The following is an 18,833-nucleotide window of genomic DNA, read 5'->3' on the forward strand; positions in this document are numbered from 1 at the left end:
GGCAGGACAGGTGTGGCAAAACATAAGCGAGGTTAAGGAGGTGCAAGGAGGACAGGAAAGCGAAGTGAAACTGGAGCTCTGTCCCCTCCTTCGGTCTCTCCCCCTTGACCACATCTTGATTCTTCCGTCACTCTAAGGGGGGGGGGGAGGTGGTTTGCCACTTTAGTTTATTATTAGTCTCAGCTCCGTCCCGTCTTCTCGTCTCACTTTTGCCCTTCCAGTTGCCTTCTTGCTTTATTGTGTTATGTTCTTTACCCTCACCTGATTTTGTGTCTCCTTCACTTGGGATTTGATCAGACAACACTGCAGGTTACTTTCTATCCCAGTTTTTCCTCCTCAACTCCTGGTTGTCCGCTTCTCATCCTCCATCCTCCCCTCAGAGGTGCTGTGCACAATGGGGAAGACAGAGCTGCACTGTGTGTACAAAACCTTCCTGGACTGTCTTTGCCTCTGCTTGTCAGTGAGTATCCCTTTGTGCATGCATCGTGGCCTTGACAAAAAAACTATTCCCATGCATTATTTCATCCTGAGCATGCACCTACGTAGTAGTAGTAGTATGACAGGCTGCTGCACACACACTGAGGCTTTTGATATTAATAACAGTTGGAGAATGTAGATCGAAATAGAGCCCTGACTCCTCCAAAGAGGTCGGATGCCACGTCTTATTAACCTTTGTAAACAAGCTGGGGTCACATTTGATGTACAAACCTTTTTTTAAATTTTACCCCTTGAGAGCAGTTTGACAGTCATGCCTGCTCTTATTCAGTTAGCTTTCCAATATCTTTGTGCCCATTTCTACACATGCAAACAATCTGAGCAGAACATATGAAGAATTTTCCATCTTTTTGTTGTCTCCAGCGAGGAAACGGCGAAGCAGCAGCCGAGAGTGACAGGGACACAGAGAATGGCCACCTGGTCTACAAAAATGGGCACATCCTCGAGGACCGTTGTAGGTAACAATTACGTGTTACCTTCTCAGCAACTGTCAGTGCATTAATAATAATCCAGCCTTCCTCGCAGATGTCTGTGCATTATTAATAATCCACACTCCCTCGCAGATGAGATCCTGGACACATTGGGTGAAGGGACCTTTGGGAAGGTGGTGCAATGTTTGGACCACAACAGGTAAAAAGACTGATCATCTGGTCACGAAAGCTGAGGTAGAATTGAACAAGTGTGATGGCAACTATAGATTTTTCTTTTCACACGCAGAAATGGCCGTCAAGTAGCTCTGAAGATCATTAAGAACAGAGAGAAGTACAGAGAAGCAGCCAAGCTGGAGATTCACGTGCTGGAGAAAATTAGCCAGAAAGATAAACACAAACTATAGTGAGTAGTTTCTCATTTTGTCCATTTTTTATTCATAGTTTTCATTCAGCTCGTTTCATCAAATAGTGGCATCTTCTGTATGTCTAATGGATGTCATTCCTTAATTATTGGACAACTGCATCGTCCCATTGAAGAAATGCCCCAATGCCTCTAATTACCTTTACTATGACTAATAGCAAGGTAGTTTTAACACTCCACACCTGCAGCGCAGGATGACATGGATGAGAGAATTTGGTATGGATGAACTCGACTGGTCTGCACAGAGTCCTGCCCTCAACCTGAAAGAACACCTTTGGGTTGATTTCGAATGGACAGGGAGCCAGGCCTTTTCGTCCAACATCAGTGTGTGACCTCACAAATATGGGCGAAGAACGGGCGAAAATGTCCATGAACTCCCTCCTAAACCTTGTTGAAAGCCTTCCCACAAGAGTTGAAGCTGTTACAGCTGCAAAGGGTAGACTAACATCATATTAAACCATATGATTTAGAATGGGATAGCACTTAAAACCATATGATGATGGAGTGGTACACTCGTCTTACTTAACATTCAGACGGTGGAGGTATGGATGACAGTGCCGTTAAAAGGTATTAGCCCCCCTTCTCAAATTCTTATATTTTTGCATAGTTTCCCCACTTTTAAAATCATCACACGAATGTAAATATCAGACAAAGCAAACCCAAGTAAAAAAAAAATGTTGTTTTTAAATGATATGATTTATCAAGGGATAAAACCTATTCAAAGCAACCTGGCCCTGCCTGTATGAAAAAGTAATCCCCCCCCTAGTGTATATGACACAAAAATAAGGAAAATACTGGGTAAAAATGGCATCCGTGGCAGAGTTCCAAGGCAAAAAACCACTGCTGACCAAAAGGAACATCAAGCCTTGTCTTACTTTTGCAAAAAAAATCATGTGAATGATTCCCATGACTTTTGGGAGAATATTCTATGGACTGATGAGATGAAATTTGAGCTTTTTGGAAGGTGTGTCTCGTTAAATCTGGCGTTAAGTGTAATACTGCATTTCAGAAAAGGAACATCATGTCAACAGTCAAACATGGTAGTGGTAGTGTGATGGCCTTGGGCTGCTTTTCTCCTTCATGACCTGGACAACTTCCTGATTGATGTAACCATGAATTCTGCTCTTTACCAGAAAATCCTGAAGGAAAATATTCTGCAATCAGTTTGTGATATCAAGCTGAAGCACACTGGGGTTCTGCAACAGGACAACGATACAAACCACATCAGCAAGTTAACTTTGAATGGCTTAAAAAAAATGAAGGTTTTGGAGTGGCCCAGGCAAATTCCGTACTTGATACCGTTTGTCTTTGTGTTCTGCTATGACTGACCTCAAGTGTACCCTGCCTCTCTCCAAAAGTCAGCTGGGATAGGCTCCAGCTCACCCGTAAAATACAAAAAGGTTACAACGCTGAAACTCTCATAGACCCCTGCTACTTCCTGCGGTTCAGTGAATAAATCCCCCTGGCCACTTTGTGAGATAATTTGGCGCTCTAAATGTCTTTTTTTTTTTTAAATCCCGAAATCAGCCACTGTGTGCAGATGCTGGACTGTTTCAACTACTACGGGCACATCTGCATCTCCTTCGAGCTCTTGTCCCTCAGCACCTTCGACTTCCAGAAAGGCAACAACTTCCTGCCTTACCCGATCCACCACATCCGACACATGGCCCAGCAGATCTGCCGCGCCGTCAGCTGTGAGTGCAGTGCACATTGCAAGAGGCGTAGCCACTTTATTTTTACTCCTTACTTGCTCGTGGATAAACGTGTCTGATGTCAGTAAGAGGATTATTTAGCTGCAAAAAAAAAACCAAGCTGTGATGGGGGAGAGGAAAGCTAAACTCCGAGGATGATATGAGGTTATGCGTGTCCAATATGAACTCTAGTTAAATAGGGTTGCGATGATTTCTTTTGGGCTGTCACCATGTTGAAAGGATGTTCAATTTCGACAAACTCATGAGGACAGTAAATAAAGAAATTTTTATCCAAGCCCGGAATTTGATAAAAGTTGCATGAATAAATATATCACAGTTGTACAATTGCAGTAAAGTCCTAACATAAGCTTGTTTTAATGACAAATCAGCCTAACCGGGAGAGCAAATCGGCTAGCTTAGATAGCACTAAACTAAGTCCATCGTAATAAGCAAACTACAAATTACTATATGCACTCAATTAAGAAAAGTAGTTCATCTTGACAACGATGTATTTTTAGTTATTTAGGAATCATAGCTATGGACTTATGGATCATTTAGAAATGTGTGGCTATGGTGGCCAAGTCATTGAATGACATTAGCATCTATCAATCTAGCCACGGTAGTCATTTGAATGGTGATAATGCCAAGGTTTTCGATTGTGTGTTGTTTTGTCTGATAGTCGACAAGGGGCCAAGAAGATAATGAGATGAAGAATTCTTCAACTATCAAAAGAAATAGAAGGATTTCTGATGGACATAATACATTTTTTTAACATCTAGATCCACAAAAGTGTCAACCAGAAGAGGGCGGTGACTTCCTTCTGAAAACCCCCCCGTCTAATCCTAACTCTCTACCCCCTCCCTCCCTTCCTTCCTTTCCACGGCAGTTCTCCATGACAACAGGCTGACTCACACCGACCTGAAGCCAGAGAACATCCTTTTTGTCAACTCTGACTACTCGGTCATATACAATCCTGACAAGGTTAGAAACAAAGACGCACAGGCTGGGAATAGAAAATGCAAGTTAAAAAAAGTGTGCGTGTATGGAGGGGGCTAGGGGTGGGGGGGATTTTCTTGATTGTTGCACAGTTGGATGCAGCTCTCAAAGACTCGGCATTACCCACTTGATGAGTATTTATAGACGTTTATCCAGCAATGCTGTGGGTTGTGTTTGTTGACCTTGTTGTGACGATTTTGAAGACATTTAAATCGAAAGTAATACTCATATTAGGAAACGTTATATAATTAATAATAATAAGGTAATAACAGCCTTATGTACAAGCCAAACTTAAAAAAACTAAATGTTACAAGTACTGTACCAAAAAGTAATTTTCCATCAACACTAGGACAGCTTCAATACTAGACCCATTTGGAATACTGAAACTAATAACTAAGTCATGTTGCCACAACCAGGAAAAAAAGAGCAATGAGTTTTCTTTTTGTTAGAACCTATTGTGTCATTTAAACTGGGGGAGTCAAACTCATTTTCGTTTGCAAGCCACATTCACTCCAATTTGATCTCAAGTGGGCCGGACCAGAACATTAATTGCCCAAAAGCTATAAATAACGACAATTCCATTTTTTTGGGATGAAAATATTTAAGTACATCTGGGAAATATTGATATTGTTGCAAATCATCTGCGCAATCTGAAATTTCTTTGAAAAAAATGAGTGCAATTTATGGATCACAATGGAGCTATATACTGTGTAATATATACTTTTATAAAACAAGTTGTCATGATTTATAATTTTTAAAAATGTACATAAATTTCCACCTCCATCTGGAAATCTTGTCAACCTCAAGTGACACACCATACCAAATCAAGCTGGCACTTCTCAAAATGAGGGTACAGTTATCCCCTGCCTTGTAAATCTGTACATAAAAATACACATTGTGGCGCTACATGAAAAGGCTCCACCAAACCAACGTCTTTTTAAACAAAGCTGTTTACTGATCATTTTCAATATTCAGTCTCTTAAAATATCTCTACAATAGCATTATTCATTTTCACATAACTGTATTCTTCACAGTGCAAAGGTGGCACAGCATTTTATATGAAGTAGGCTTACTTTGCTCTTGAAATATGGAATCTTTTAGCCGTCTGTAAATAGGCGATGCAAGAAATGTCCTCATTGTCGTTTGTATCTTAAATGTCTTGAGACTCTTGAAATCAGGCAACTTGACTGAGTGAAATCAAAAACAAAACAAAAAAACAAAAAAAGAGTGAAGACAAAATAAATGTATGACCTATGTCTATTAAGGACATACATATTCACAGTAAGTGCAAAATAGAGACTTAAATCTTAACTGCTAATATAATTGTCACCCAAGGAGCTTGCCATAAAAAACTGAAAACACAAAAAAAAATGATTTACATGAGGTTTGCATTAGTCTGCACAACTAGCAAGTCATCTTCAACTATTAGCATGCATCAAATTAGCTTGTAACCTTGTAAGATTTTGCATGTCAGGGGTCGTCACAACAGCATGTCACTTGCATGATTTGTTTGGCACAGTTTTTACGCCGGACTGATGCAACACACCCATTTTCACCTGGCCTTTAGTAAACCCTTGTCCCTAGTAACTTCACAAACTGCACATGACGTAGTACTGTAAATATCTGACCACCAATAAAGTTATTAAAAAAAAAAAACATTGACGGTGTGGGACAGACAACACGTAATGCGTGGATCAGACTACAGGGCAAATTTCCTCTTTCACGATTGGGATCGATGTCAAGACTACTGCAATAAACTCTTGTATTCCGATACCACAGCATCCCGTTTTTTACGATCATTGGGCTTTTGTTTTGTCAACTTATAAGTGGTACCGGAAACACTCGTTACCATGGCGACGACAACAAGACTGGATAGCGGCGACTTTATTATAAGAACAAAATGGGGGGAAAACGTGTGTTGGTGGTCACCGGTGCTCAGGAGAGGACGTTCGTTTAAAGATTGCTTGAGGTATGTTCCCGTACTTTTAATACGATACGGCTCCCTAGCAGGCAACAAAATGTTATGCAGCCTAGCAAGCTACTGCTAGCCCTAACGGTTGTATCAACATGCTCGAAAGTTTCTGTGTGGGTAAAGTAATTACAATAAAGTCATTTAATTACACTAAGTTAGCACCCATTATTTCTGTCATGTTGTAATGTTGGTTTGACCTGACTGACTACAATACATGACCTGACTAGAGCAGTGATTTCCAACCTTTATGAAGCCAAGGAACATATTTATGATTTTAAAATCTCACGGCACACCAACAAACAAAAATGTCACAAAAGATAGAGAGATTAATTACTGTATGTACTTCCTACCATGTAATAGAAGACAATTCATTTGTTCTCTCTGTCACTAAGCCTCACTGGCATAAATAGATGAACAAATGTGCATTATTTATTGTAAATATTTTTTTTGGAGCAATTAAGTACACAAGTATATACAATAAATGGACAGGCCATTTAAATAGACACATTCCTCCATCTTGTGATCGGTTATCATTTTTTTAAAACTCTGTGATCGGCCCCAAAAATCCTGATCGTGTAAAGCCTAATAAAAACAGAAAAATACTGCACTTAATATTTTCCTGAAGGATGCATTTGGGATGAGCCTTTGAAGTTGGTAATACTGAAAAATGACGTGAAACGGACAATGATTTTAGTCAATTATTTTCCAGATTGAGAGTGCTTAAAGAGGAGGATGCTATTCATGTGGCACAGCTTAAAGCAGGCATCAGGTGGAGATGGACCTGGCTCAAGTTGGACGCCAAAACAAAAAAGCAAAGAAAGAGGCAAATTTTATTTTAATCTTAAATTTGTGCATCAACATGTGCTCGAGCGGTGTAAATAAACGTTTTCTGCATGAAAAAAAATAATTTTGCCTTATTGTACTCTTCAGAGTCTTCCAGATTGCTGCTTAATTTATGTAAAATGTTTAAAACATATGTGGGGGGGGGGGGGGGTCTGGGGAGATTGCTTTATTTGTGTTCAAATAAAATAAAAACTTATGCGGGGGCACGGGGGATCCCCCCAGACCCCACCTAAAGTGTTTTTCTTTTTTTGTCACCCTTTTCATGCCTTTGGTGTTTGCATGTCTGATAGATGAACTAAAACTCGCCTGACAAGCAGAACAACCCCCTGTGGGCTGGATTGGGCCACCTGACTGGCCGGTTCTGGCCTGCGGGCTGTACTTTTGACAGCCCTGATTTAAACTGTCCTTCAAACACAATGGACACTCTTGGAACTGGAACACCTGTAAGGCTAGGACATGTATACAAGGAACACTTATAATATTAGGATGACTTTAAACATTGAAACATCCGGTACACTGGATCTCTTGGGACAGTGAAATTCTGGGAAAACGGGAACACCGTTGACACTCTCAGAATGCCTAAAGAACAATTGTGGCCTGATTTACTAAGATTCCAAATAGCAGGTGCTAAATTGCGCGTGTACTCTTAACTGATTGTGCGTGCTATTGGACACAGTTGTAAAATTGGTGGAGTTCACCATATTTAAAAGAAGGTTGTGCACTTTAGCTCTGATGGTTTTCACCGTAGAACATTTGGGAGCGTGCCGCAATCATAAAATGAATTTTGAAGTGGTGGAATTGGAAGTGTTAGTGGAAGAGCAACAAACATTACTTAAAGAAAATGAATCACTCCCATAATTTGGGGGAAGCCTGTAACCGCATGAAAGCCAAGGTTTGATTGATTTAAAACATCCCTAGTGCCCATCCTACTTGACATGGCATTTCAAACTTGAAATAGCACACCTGAAAAACTACTCTTGAAGACAGCACCAGACAATTGTCACAGTGCGCTGAAATGACCCAAATGCAAGGAAACAGAGTTGAAAGGACCTTTGTCGTATATATGACATGACACCTTCTTGTGACTGGCTCCAAATCAACCCTTTGATTATTCAGATGCTCCAAATTGCATTGCTGAAAAGACGTTATGTTGCGCCAATTTTTGTTCCGGGCATTTCAAAAATGTCTGCACGAGTGGAAAAGATCTTTTCTCCTTGTGTCCTCTTATTTTACCTCCGTCTCCTCGTCAGGGTTATTCAGAGCACTGATGTTTGTACCTGCCTTTCATACGTTGTATTAAAATATAGAAAATCAGACATCGCAATTCCTCTCAAGTTTTATAAATCAGATTGCACATGCAAAATTAATGTAATTGCATATACTCATGCCAGAACGCGCAAAATATACTGTGTGGCAATTTTATGCATTTGGCAGAAACAATCCTGGGTGCCCCGGGTACCAAATTCTTGGAAAGTAAGAAGAATTCTAACTCATGTCGGGGGGAAACTGGAGCACAGGGTCTACTGGAATGCACAAGAACCATGAATACAACTAACTTTAACTCTTGGTATACTAGAACAGTTGGTACACTTGAATACTGGAACATCAGGGCCACGGGATCCTTGCAATGACTTGACCACTGGAACATGAGGAACACACATTTTGCCAATATATATTAAATACCAGGATTACTATAAACACTTTTAAATAGGAAAACTGGAACACCAAACAGTGTGAACGGATGAGCTTGAGGAAAACTACTACAAACATTAGAGACCCTGAGAATATTCATCAACACCTAGTAACACCACAATGAACCCTTTCCAAACTAGATAAACCAATGATGGAAAGGTAATTAGAACATTTGAAACATAAGAAGAGACAACAAACAAAAAAAGGAAACCATTATACTAAGTACTTAAGCATTCTTAGGCTAGTCTTTTTAGATGGATCTCCAAGTGGTGGACTGGTTCTAGTGCATCAAGGACTGCATGCACATAATTGTAACGTATGGACTGGTCTCACTTGCTGCGTCTGTTGTCCTTGCAGAAGTGCAATGAGAGGCGAGTCAACGACACCACGGTGCGTGTTGTTGATTTTGGTAGCGCTACATTTGACCTCGAACACCACTCGACTGTTATCTCCACACGCCACTACCGAGCCCCTGAGGTCATACTGGGTAAGACATGTTCTGCCAGCAGCTAGCCGCCATGTTCTGACAATGTCCTCTGTCCGCTGCAGAGTTGGGTTGGAGTCATCCCTGCGATGTGTGGAGTATCGGCTGCATCCTGTTTGAATACTATAAAGGATTCACACTGTACCAGGTCTTTAACTCATGGCTTTGCACTACTGCAAATAGAGAGCAGATGAACTTGATATGACACCTGGTTCTGCAGACTCATGACAATAAGGAGCATCTTGCTATGATGGAGCACATCCATGGACCAATTCCTCAGAGAATGGTTCAAAGGAGCAGGTAACAACTGATAACACACGTAGCAGATATCCTCAAATAGTGACCTCTGGTCTAATACGTAGTTCTAAAATGTGTCTGTGTCCATCATCCTCAAAAACAAACAAATGCCTGTAGTTGAGTAGTAAACAAACCAGGTCACTATTTGCTATTCAACAAAAGCTCCTCTCTTCAGAAAGCAGAGCTATTTCCACTGTGGCCGCCTTAACTGGAACGAGTGCTCCAAGTCTGGACGCTATGTCAAAGCCAAGTGCAAGCCTTTGCGGGTGAGCTTACCACCAACCTTTCAACCTCAAGTAAGAAGTTAAACCTAAGTATGACTCTGGATGTTTTTTTCCCCAGAAATACCTGTTGTCACAGGGTAGAGAACACCATTACTTTTTTGACCTTCTAGAGAAGATGCTGGAGTACGAGCCTTCCAAACGCATCACTCTTTCCTACGCCCTAAGCCACCCTTTCTTCCTGCAACCCCAATATTCTGCGCAAACAGTCAGAAATAGCTCCAATATGGGGCAATAGTTCCTACCTTGAGAACAATAATGTTCACTGGTAGTATTGTGGAGTACCAAACACAGTGCTACAGTGCAGAGAGAGTGGAACTAGAAACACTGCAGTCTGTTGATTGGTTGACCAGAATGGTCTTTTTCTGGAAACAACAGGAATGGCACAGGACACCGCTATATGTTGCTCTGCCATTATGTCATGCTATTTAAGTAGAGGATGCTGTTTTCGCTATCCGTCATGCAGTGGAAACATGAGCCAGATCAGTGTTCCAACTCTGGAGTACCATGACTAGACAAAACGAACTGTCCTGCTTTTAAATGCTTGTAGCGGTGACTTTTATTTAGGGTTACTATAGAGGCAGTGCCCCACCAGATGGAGATGGCGGCACTGTTTTTCCTATATGTATTTTATATTCAATAGAGTAGAAAAATAAATGTTTATCAATACACAGCTAGTCTGTATACTGATGTTTTTGGAGAATTTATTAGTGTCTTTCAGACTCCCTGGACACTGGACCGGTAGAATGCAAACTAAAGGAAAACTGGAACTCCAGTGACAATGAGACCATAGGCACACTGGAGCCATTGTAACACCGGAACACCAGAAACTCTGGAACTAGTACTGCTACACTAGTGACACTGGAGCCCTTGGAACATTGCTTGGCTTGAACACTGAAACACGAGGAACACTGGAACTGGAATGCCAGTGACACTTGAGCACTGGGAAAACACACTTGAACATGAAGTTCACAAGAGCTCCAGGGTTCCTGGAACTTGAGGAACAGCAAGAGTAATGCACGATTCCAGTCAATGGATTGAGCTTTCATAGCAAGCATCTTCTCAAATATGCACATACACTCCTTTATTCTCACGCATTTCCAAGGCCGGGTTTGAAGTAAGAAGTCCTCAAAACTGTGAAGCAGATGTGCTAAACACTCGTAGCTGTTTGCAAATCCTTTTTAACCTATATTCAATTGAAGACACTACAAAAACAAGATATTTAATGTTCAAACTGATGAACATTATTGTTTTGTTTTTTGCAAATATTCTCACATTTTGAATTTGATGCCTGCAGCACGTTACAAAAAAGATGGAACGGGGCAGCAAAAGACTGGGAAAGTTGAGGAATGCTCAAAAAACCTGTTTGAAACGTTGCAAAGATGAACAGGTTTATTAGAAACAGGTGAGTGTCATGATTGGTTATAAAAGGAGCATCCCTGAAAGGCTAAGTTGTTCACAAGCAAGGATGGGGTGAGGTTGCCCACTTTGTGAACATCTGTGTGAGCAACAGTCCCAACAGTTTAAGAACGGTTCTCGCCATACAATTGCAAGAAAGTTCAAAAGCCAGCATCTGTGATGGTATGGGGGGGTGTGTTAGTGCCCATTGTACAATGGCCTACAAAGCTCCGCTGATGCCTGGGGTGGAATGGTGAACCATTAATGCTGAACAGTACATACAGGTTTTGGAGCAACATATGCTGCCATCCAAGCACAGTATTTTTCAGGGACATCCCTGCTTAATTCAGCAAGACAATGCCAAGCCACATTCTACATGTTACAACATCGCGGCTCTCTAGTAAAAGAGTGCGCGTACTAGACTAGCCTGCTAGCAACCCAGACCTGTCTCCTATTGAAAATGTATGGTGCATTATGAAGCGCAAAATATGACAAAGGGAGACCCTGGACTGCTGAGCAACTGAATCCTACAACACTTCAACAATTAGTGTCGTTAGTTCTCAAATGCTTATTGAGTGTTCATAAAAGGAAATGTGATGTAACACAGTGGTAAAAAATGCCGCTATCCAAGCTTTTTTGGAATGTTTTGCAGGCGTCAAATTCAAACTGAGTGAATATTTGCAAAAAAAAAAAATAATAAAAGTCATGTTGGGCAATATCGACCCCTGCTGTCGACTAAAATTAACGTGACAAGTGCCCTTGAGCTTGCATTGAAAACGTGACATGACGCAACCCGCTATCTATACCCGATAACTAGCAGAACTAAGGTTGATTTCATGACGGTTTGAACCCAAACTTGCTAGAATTTTATTTGTTGTCCGCTATTGCTGGTTTGTAGTAATACCTTGGCTTCAATAAATGAATGTCGATTTACTTTATTTATTTATTTTAATTGGTCTATAAGCAACAAGAATGATCCGTCAATTCTCCATAGCAGCAAGTGATTGGGCAAACAAGACCACCAGTAAAAAGAATACAGTATGAGCAATATTTTCCATGTATTGCACACATCCGTGGTGTTGAATATGTTGGTGAATATGTTGTTTGACACTGAGATGTAATGTTGCTTTCTTGAGTTTGTTGGCACTTGGCTCCCCATCAATGTGTTTTGTATTGAACAGTTTCTCATTAAGAGTCAGCACTGCTATTTTTTCACACATATACTATACTGTATATACGAACACGGACACTTGATTGCTCATGTCCCTGACATTGACTGTGGCATCTTGATGGAGTGCAGAGAGCACAGTCAAGGCTACCAGTGTGTGTGCTTGCCTGCAACCTTGCTCGATCTGTGTGTACTTGTGTTGTGTGTGTGTGTGTGAGTGAGTGAGTGAGTGAGTGGGTCGCTGGTACGCTTATCCGCTTTGTCATCTTTTCCTGGCAACGCTATTAGCGGATTTAATGTGAAGACATTAAACTGAGGGTAGCATGGTGAAATAGTGGTTAGCATGTCTGCCTCACAGTTGTATGGTTCAGGGTATGAATCCTTACAGTTTGCACGCTCTCCCTGTGCTTGTGTGGACTCTACCTCCATCCCACATTCCAAAAAAGGTCATGTTAGGTTCATTGAGGACTCTAAATTGTCTGTCTATAGGTGAGAATATGAATCTGAATGCTTGTTTGTCTATATGTGCCCTGCGATTGACTGGCGACCAGTCCAAGGTGGTCCACATCTCTTGCCCCAAGTTAGCATGGATAGGCTGCAGCTCACGTGCAAACCTAATAAGGAGAAGCAGTACAGAGCATATTTGCGATTCGCTACTCACAAAGCCAATTATTCACTGAGATATTTTGGGGAACTTATCCGCTCCTATTTGCCTAAACTCACCTATCAGTTGTTTTTGTGCTCTCTGAAACGCCCTAAGATGCTGCAAAATGGTGTCAAGAGTTGTGCCTAAAAGCTCAAAGATGGTGCCAAAAGCCCTTTCTTGGTGCCAAAGAACTACAGTGGTGCCTTGAGGTACGAGTTTATTTTGTTCCGTAACTATGCTCGTAGCTGAAAACATTGATACCTAAAATCATCTTTCCCCATTGCAATGAATGTAAATGCCATTAATATGTTCTAGCACCAAAAGAAAAACTTAAATTTTTTTTTTTAAATAAGGAATAACAAATCGTAATTAACCAAAACATATATTAGTATCAGAATTAAGTAGAATTTAAAGAATTAAACAGTATAACTCATTGTGACTGTGTGGCTCCTAGTGTGCGCCTATAATACAGATATACATACATAGAGACGGTCACAACTAAGCTTTGTAAACTGCAAAAATAGTCAGTTTTCACATAGGACAAAGAAAATAATCTTGTCAGAATTGTTATGCGTGTCTACATGTGTTGCTCCACCGGTTCCTGTTATATATCGCAAATATCTGTTGCGTTAAGGGTTATAAACACTGCGAGACCAATGCTATTTGTTAGCCCATCCATCTATGATGTTTTGCATTATCAGCATCAAGCCAAGCGGTGTAGATTTTTTTAAATACTAGTTTAATTCTCTGTTAAACTTAGTTTGACAGGGAAGAACTGGGAGGCGCATTAAACCCCTTGAACCCTGTTTTTTCTTTATTTATTTTTAAAAGAATTGTTCACTATCTGCTAACTGCTGCTTGGTGTGAGTTGAGTTGAGCTCACTGCGACCATACAGTGCTCGTATCTTGAATTTTTGCTCACAAGTCAAAGCAAAGATAAAAAAAGGTCAAGCAGCAGCTTGTATTTATAAAAAAAAAAAAAAAAAAACGTTGGGTCACTCATACCTCAAGCCACCACAGATAGTGTTAACTCACATATGTGCGATGTGCTACGGACTATTTGCAGATTGTGGCAAGGCTTGGTCACCGTTAAAGGACCGGGTGCTGTTTCATTTCATAAAATACTCCAAAGGCCTTCCTAAATTCTCCTGTTTTGAATTTTATCCAGTCAATAATACATGTTTTATGCCTATAGGCCATTTCGCTGATGTGTAAACATGAGATGAATATTCATATTATTTTGTTAAGATTTTTTTATATTAATATGTATTTGATGTTGAAGGAATATTTACTGTATCTGTTTTCTTAAAATGAAACAAAGAGACACTAAACGCTCATATATTGTATGACAACATTGTATTTTAAGATGATTAGGTGCTTTGCTGCGTCATCCTCTCCGCGATCAGCACACCCTAGCGTGTTAGGCCACGCTAAGTCGCCTTAAGGAGCTAACATCAGTTAGACTTATTATTTTGCAATCCTCACTGGGTGGCCTCGTCACATCATTTCTCGACCATTTAGCTGGATTGCGTGTGTGTCATATGCAGCTTTTTGTGCTTCCTTATGAACTAACTGTGTGGGCAGGTGTTTGATACGGATTCACAGGAGAATCCTTTAATAAGTGGCTCTTTTTTGTGCACTCGGCTGGAAAGCTGTGGTCACACTTTCACACACAATGTGCTCATCAATAGTGAACACTTTGTGGCCATCATGGACATTGTGATAGGTTAACAGGCATGATACATGCATGCTACACTAGGACTCCTGCTATATTGATCAAGATTGCAAACCAGGCCCCCCTCGGTTCAATTTTGTGTTTCATTGTTTCTTCGGGCTCTCAACTGGTTCGTGAAAGAATCATTAAATTAATTGCAAATACAATTTACAACATTTAAATCATGCAGTACAATCAAACATATTACAAAGTTTGTCGAATAATGCTCGTGGTTATACATTCTTTTTTTTTAAACCCAGTACATTACATTTTTTACTTTTCTAGTAGGCTACACAACATTTTCTATCTGCATTTCAGTTGTATTTAACTTTTAAGTACAATTCATTATATTTGCATTTAAATGTTTTATCCATCCATCCATCCATCCATTTTCTACTGCTTATCCGAGGTCGGGTCGCGGGGGCAGTAGCTTTAGCAGGGACGCCCAGACTTCCTTCTCCCCAGCCACTTCATCCAGCTCTTCCGGGGGAATCCCGAGGCATTCTCAGGCCAGCCGGATGTATATGCAATATATTTTATTGCGCTACATGCAGAACGTCACGTGACTAAGCCCAGTCTGTGTATGCTGCGGTAACGAGCAGAACTATGAGTTGATGACATGATGGTTTGAAGCCGAATTTTTTTTTCTTTATGGCTGCTGTCTTCGGACAAAAGTTAAATACATGAATATCATTTATTTTTAAGTTCCTACTGGTGCTTTGCCCCCGGTCTCCTGGGGGTTAGGGTTCGTAGAGCCCAAAGGGGCGACGGTTCGAAACCCGGCTCCGACTGCCTGCTGTCGAAGTGGCAAGACACTGAACCCCACTGGACATAGCAGTAGCTGCCCATTGGTGTATGAATTTGTGCATGGATGGGTGAATGTGTGAGCATCTGTAAAGCGCTTTGGGCACCCTGATGGTGGTGTTAAAAGTGCTAATATTCGAACTGTGCAAAATGTTACAGTGGCTAACAATAATAAATATACTTTTTAAGAATAAAACCGCTGCCTTGTTTGTGATGAACACTTCGGCCTATTAAGTCACTGTATTGTGATTTTGGTTATTATGGTGATACTTGAAGAGCTAAGTATTTGTAGTGGTGACAGTTGTATGAGGCTCAAGATCCACTGGTGTAGGGCAATGTCCACGTCGCGATACTTCCATGTCGCTTATCCAACCCCAATTCCAATGAAGTTGGGACGTTGTGTTAAACATAAATAAAAACAGAATACTATGATTTGCAAATCATGTTCAACCTATATTTAATTGAATACACTACAAAGACGAGATATTTAATGTTCAAACTGATCAACTTTCTTAATCAAATCAAATAATCATTAACTTAGAATTTTATGGCTGCAACACATTCTAAAAAAGCTGGGACAGGGTCATGTTTACCACTGTGTTCCATTACCTTTTAACAACATTCAATAAACGTTTGGGAATATATGTTCAAATGAGAGATAATGACATTTTATATATATATATATATATATATATATATATATATTTGGTGCTTAAAGTTTTCACTTGTGATCTTTTTCTCTATTTATTTGGTATTCATGTATTTTCCCCACCATGACCTTGTACAGGATCAGGAGAACTTGGTTGATGAATAGAGGGATTTGTTATTTTATTTATGGCTAATGTATTTACAGTATATATACCCATTTTACTTATTAATTTTATGTCATTTATTTATGGCGATCTTACTAATGTACTTTCCCCCGTGGTGCTAAACAGGATCGGTTGATTGATCATTGATTAATAAATGGAAGAAAATATGTTTATTATTTTATTTGTGGTTGATTTAATTTATTTGGTGGCTTTTTTTTTTTATAACTTGTCAAAGTTTTATTTCTGTAATTGTTGTGGGACATTAACAGGCCCATCAGATTGAAAATTGATGAATTAAATTGCTAATTACATTATATATTTCTATGTATTTCATATTTATTTATTTATTTATTTTTTTACCTCAAGCAGTCCAGTAAGTAGGGCCAAGCCAATGCTTAACAAGGGCATGGGCAGATGTCAGGCCAGTGTGTGTCAATCTGGATGACATCATCCATTTGTATCCTCTAAGCCTTGCACTTTGAGCACGTGAGTAGTGGGGGTTCTTTACCTGCCATGGCTAACAAGATCTCCCTCATTAAGTGATAATCTGTGCAGGAGAGAAGAAGGGTCATCTTGCAGGATAGAAAACACCTAAGGAAGGAAGCGAGAAAACAGGCAGGAGCCTTTACAACAACAACAACAACTTTGATTTTTGATACTTGTTGTATTTGAAGGGTGGACGTGGAGGCCATCTGTTAGGATCAGGATTTATGCTGCAAGCGTTTGACAACTCCGACCACCTACCTGCATCCACCGGTAAGACTGAGCATGTTTGTCATTGATACACACTTCATCTTTCACTGCCTGCACATTAGCCTCTACATGCATTACTGTGTGTGTGTGTGTGTATGGCCAGAGTTCTTGTCCAGGTTTCCATCTGACTTATTACTGCCTGCCAGCATCTTCTGATCGCCCTGATTCATGCAACATGACTGAAGGAGAGAAGCACAACACAAGCCTCCATCAACAAGTTTAAATAAGTAAGTCAGATTCATTCATATCACCCTTTTCTATGGTCACGTACCGAATGAAAAAAGGTAAGAGACTATTAAAGCTATCAGGAGTAGAGCCCAGGCCTCCATCAAGGCTGAAAATTTCATGCAAGCTTTTTTTCCTCAATACAGTGGTGCCTTGAGAAACGGATTTAATTCGTTTTATGACCCTGCCCGTGACTCAAAACACTCGTATCTAAAATCATCTTTCCCCATTAAAATGAATTGAAATGGGGAAAAACAGCAACACAAATGTGAAAAAAATACATTATAAAAACATAAAGTACTGACAATCAAATATAATCTAAGGAAATCTAACAGCAGTATTTCGTGCTTCAATTCAATGGACATTGTGTTTTTCCTTCTGGTATCCATGTTTTGGCCACCTGGGAGCAGTGTAAAATGCACATAGTGTACAGATATTCATGGGGGTGATCGAGACTAAGTAAACCGCAGTAATATCAGTTGTTCTTCGCAGAGGACAAATAATATACACCTGTGAGTATTGTTGTTGTCTGTCCAAATGTGTTGCTCAACTGTTTGTGGTCAAATATCTGTTGCTCACATGGTTGCAACACCGATGCTATTTATTAGCCCGTCGACAGCGATTCGCATAGTCAGCATTAAGCTAAATGAACTTATCCAAAGCAACGCTGTGTGGTTGTTTTAAATTCACAATGTGGAATTCTCTTGGTTTTATGTTTAGTCTGACAATAAACTTCAATTGGTGGGGCAATAAACAGCTTGAAGCAAGCACTTGGTCCCTTTTTTGAGCAATCATTAACGATCTGTCAAACTGCTACTAATTACAAAATGAGTTGAGTTGAGTTCACCGCCACCATACAGTCTCAAAATTTTGCTCTGAAGTCAAAAGCAAAAAATTGGCCAAACGACAGCGCCGACTGTGTGTCGAAAAAGAGGAAGCAATGAACAAACTAGCTGAACAAGAGCCAGAAGCTGTAAGAAGCCGAAGACTTGAAATGTAGAATCCAGATAGAACAAGAGAAACCTAAAATCAAAGCCCAAATGAGGACAGAACATGCAGACCTCCAAAGAACCCTTGATGAAGGGAAAAGAAAGGTACAGCAGTTGGAAACAATGAAAGGTAAGTGCAGCACAAGTGAGAATAGAAGTGTACAGTCAAGCCATACAACTTGTCAACCAGTCAAGAGAACTTTGCAGCACTGGGAAGCTGAGACTGCACAAGTAAGACTCAAACGGCAAACGTGTCATGGCGAACATCCCAGAAAAGGAATGTGCTTCGAAGTACTACATGTGGAGACAGCTCTTGGAGTAGAATGGTGTGTTACATCTGACACCTTCCAGTTCAGAGTCCAAGTAAAGCCCCATCCACTGACAAGACGAGGTGTGCTCTCAACTGTAACCTCTATATATGACCCCCTTGAGTTTGTCGCACCCTTTGTCCATGTTGGGAACCAAGTTCCCCAACAGATGTGCAGAGACATTGTTGACTGGGATGAAGCGCTACCAAAAACTCTTCAGACCCCAGTGGGAGTTATGGCTGAGAGACCTACCAAATGTGTCTGAGACACACGTCAAAAGATGCTACAACCCCAATTCCAATAAAGTTGGGTCGTTGTGTTAAACATAAATAAAAACAGAATAGAATGATTTGCAAATCATGTTCAACCTATATTTAATTGAATACACCACAAAGACAAGATATTTAATGTTC

The 18,833-nt window shown here is 40.3% G+C and overlaps 1 protein-coding gene across 4 annotated transcripts; it reads left to right on the forward strand.

The window, feature by feature from the left end:
* Positions 1-98: 98 nt before the first annotated feature.
* On the forward strand, positions 99-11,939 carry LOC133479220 (dual specificity protein kinase CLK2-like). 4 transcript variants are annotated; one of them, XM_061775866.1, is made up of 12 exons: positions 99-309; positions 381-460; positions 859-949; positions 1,059-1,125; positions 1,213-1,329; positions 2,875-3,041; positions 3,925-4,019; positions 8,899-9,028; positions 9,091-9,173; positions 9,246-9,325; positions 9,498-9,588; positions 9,665-11,939. In XM_061775866.1, the coding sequence occupies exons 2-12, from the start codon at positions 395-397 to the stop codon at positions 9,839-9,841; spliced, it is 1,164 nt and encodes a 387-aa protein (XP_061631850.1). In that variant the 5' UTR covers positions 99-309; positions 381-394; the 3' UTR covers positions 9,842-11,939. The 4 variants fall into 4 exon arrangements, with proteins under 4 accessions (XP_061631850.1, XP_061631849.1, XP_061631852.1 ...); XM_061775865.1 differs by having other exon boundaries at positions 99-460; XM_061775868.1 differs by lacking the exon at positions 99-309 and having other exon boundaries at positions 417-460; positions 859-953; positions 2,888-3,041.
* The last annotated feature ends 6,894 nt before the right edge of the window (positions 11,940-18,833 follow it).

This window comes from Phyllopteryx taeniolatus, chromosome 6, assembly GCF_024500385.1.
Source record: "Phyllopteryx taeniolatus isolate TA_2022b chromosome 6, UOR_Ptae_1.2, whole genome shotgun sequence".
NCBI lineage: Eukaryota > Metazoa > Chordata > Actinopteri > Syngnathiformes > Syngnathidae > Phyllopteryx > Phyllopteryx taeniolatus.

Bases quoted from the DNA above. Each gene is read 5' to 3' on its own strand.
- LOC133479220 (XM_061775865.1), top strand. From the start codon at position 395: ATGGGGAAGACAGAGCTGCACTGTGTGTACAAAACCTTCCTGGACTGT. The intron at 950-1,058 runs GTAGGTAACAAT...ACTCCCTCGCAG, and splicing joins GCACATCCTCGAGGACCGTT to ATGAGATCCTGGACACATTG. The intron at 9,174-9,245 runs GTCTTTAACTCA...CTGGTTCTGCAG, and splicing joins AAGGATTCACACTGTACCAG to ACTCATGACAATAAGGAGCA.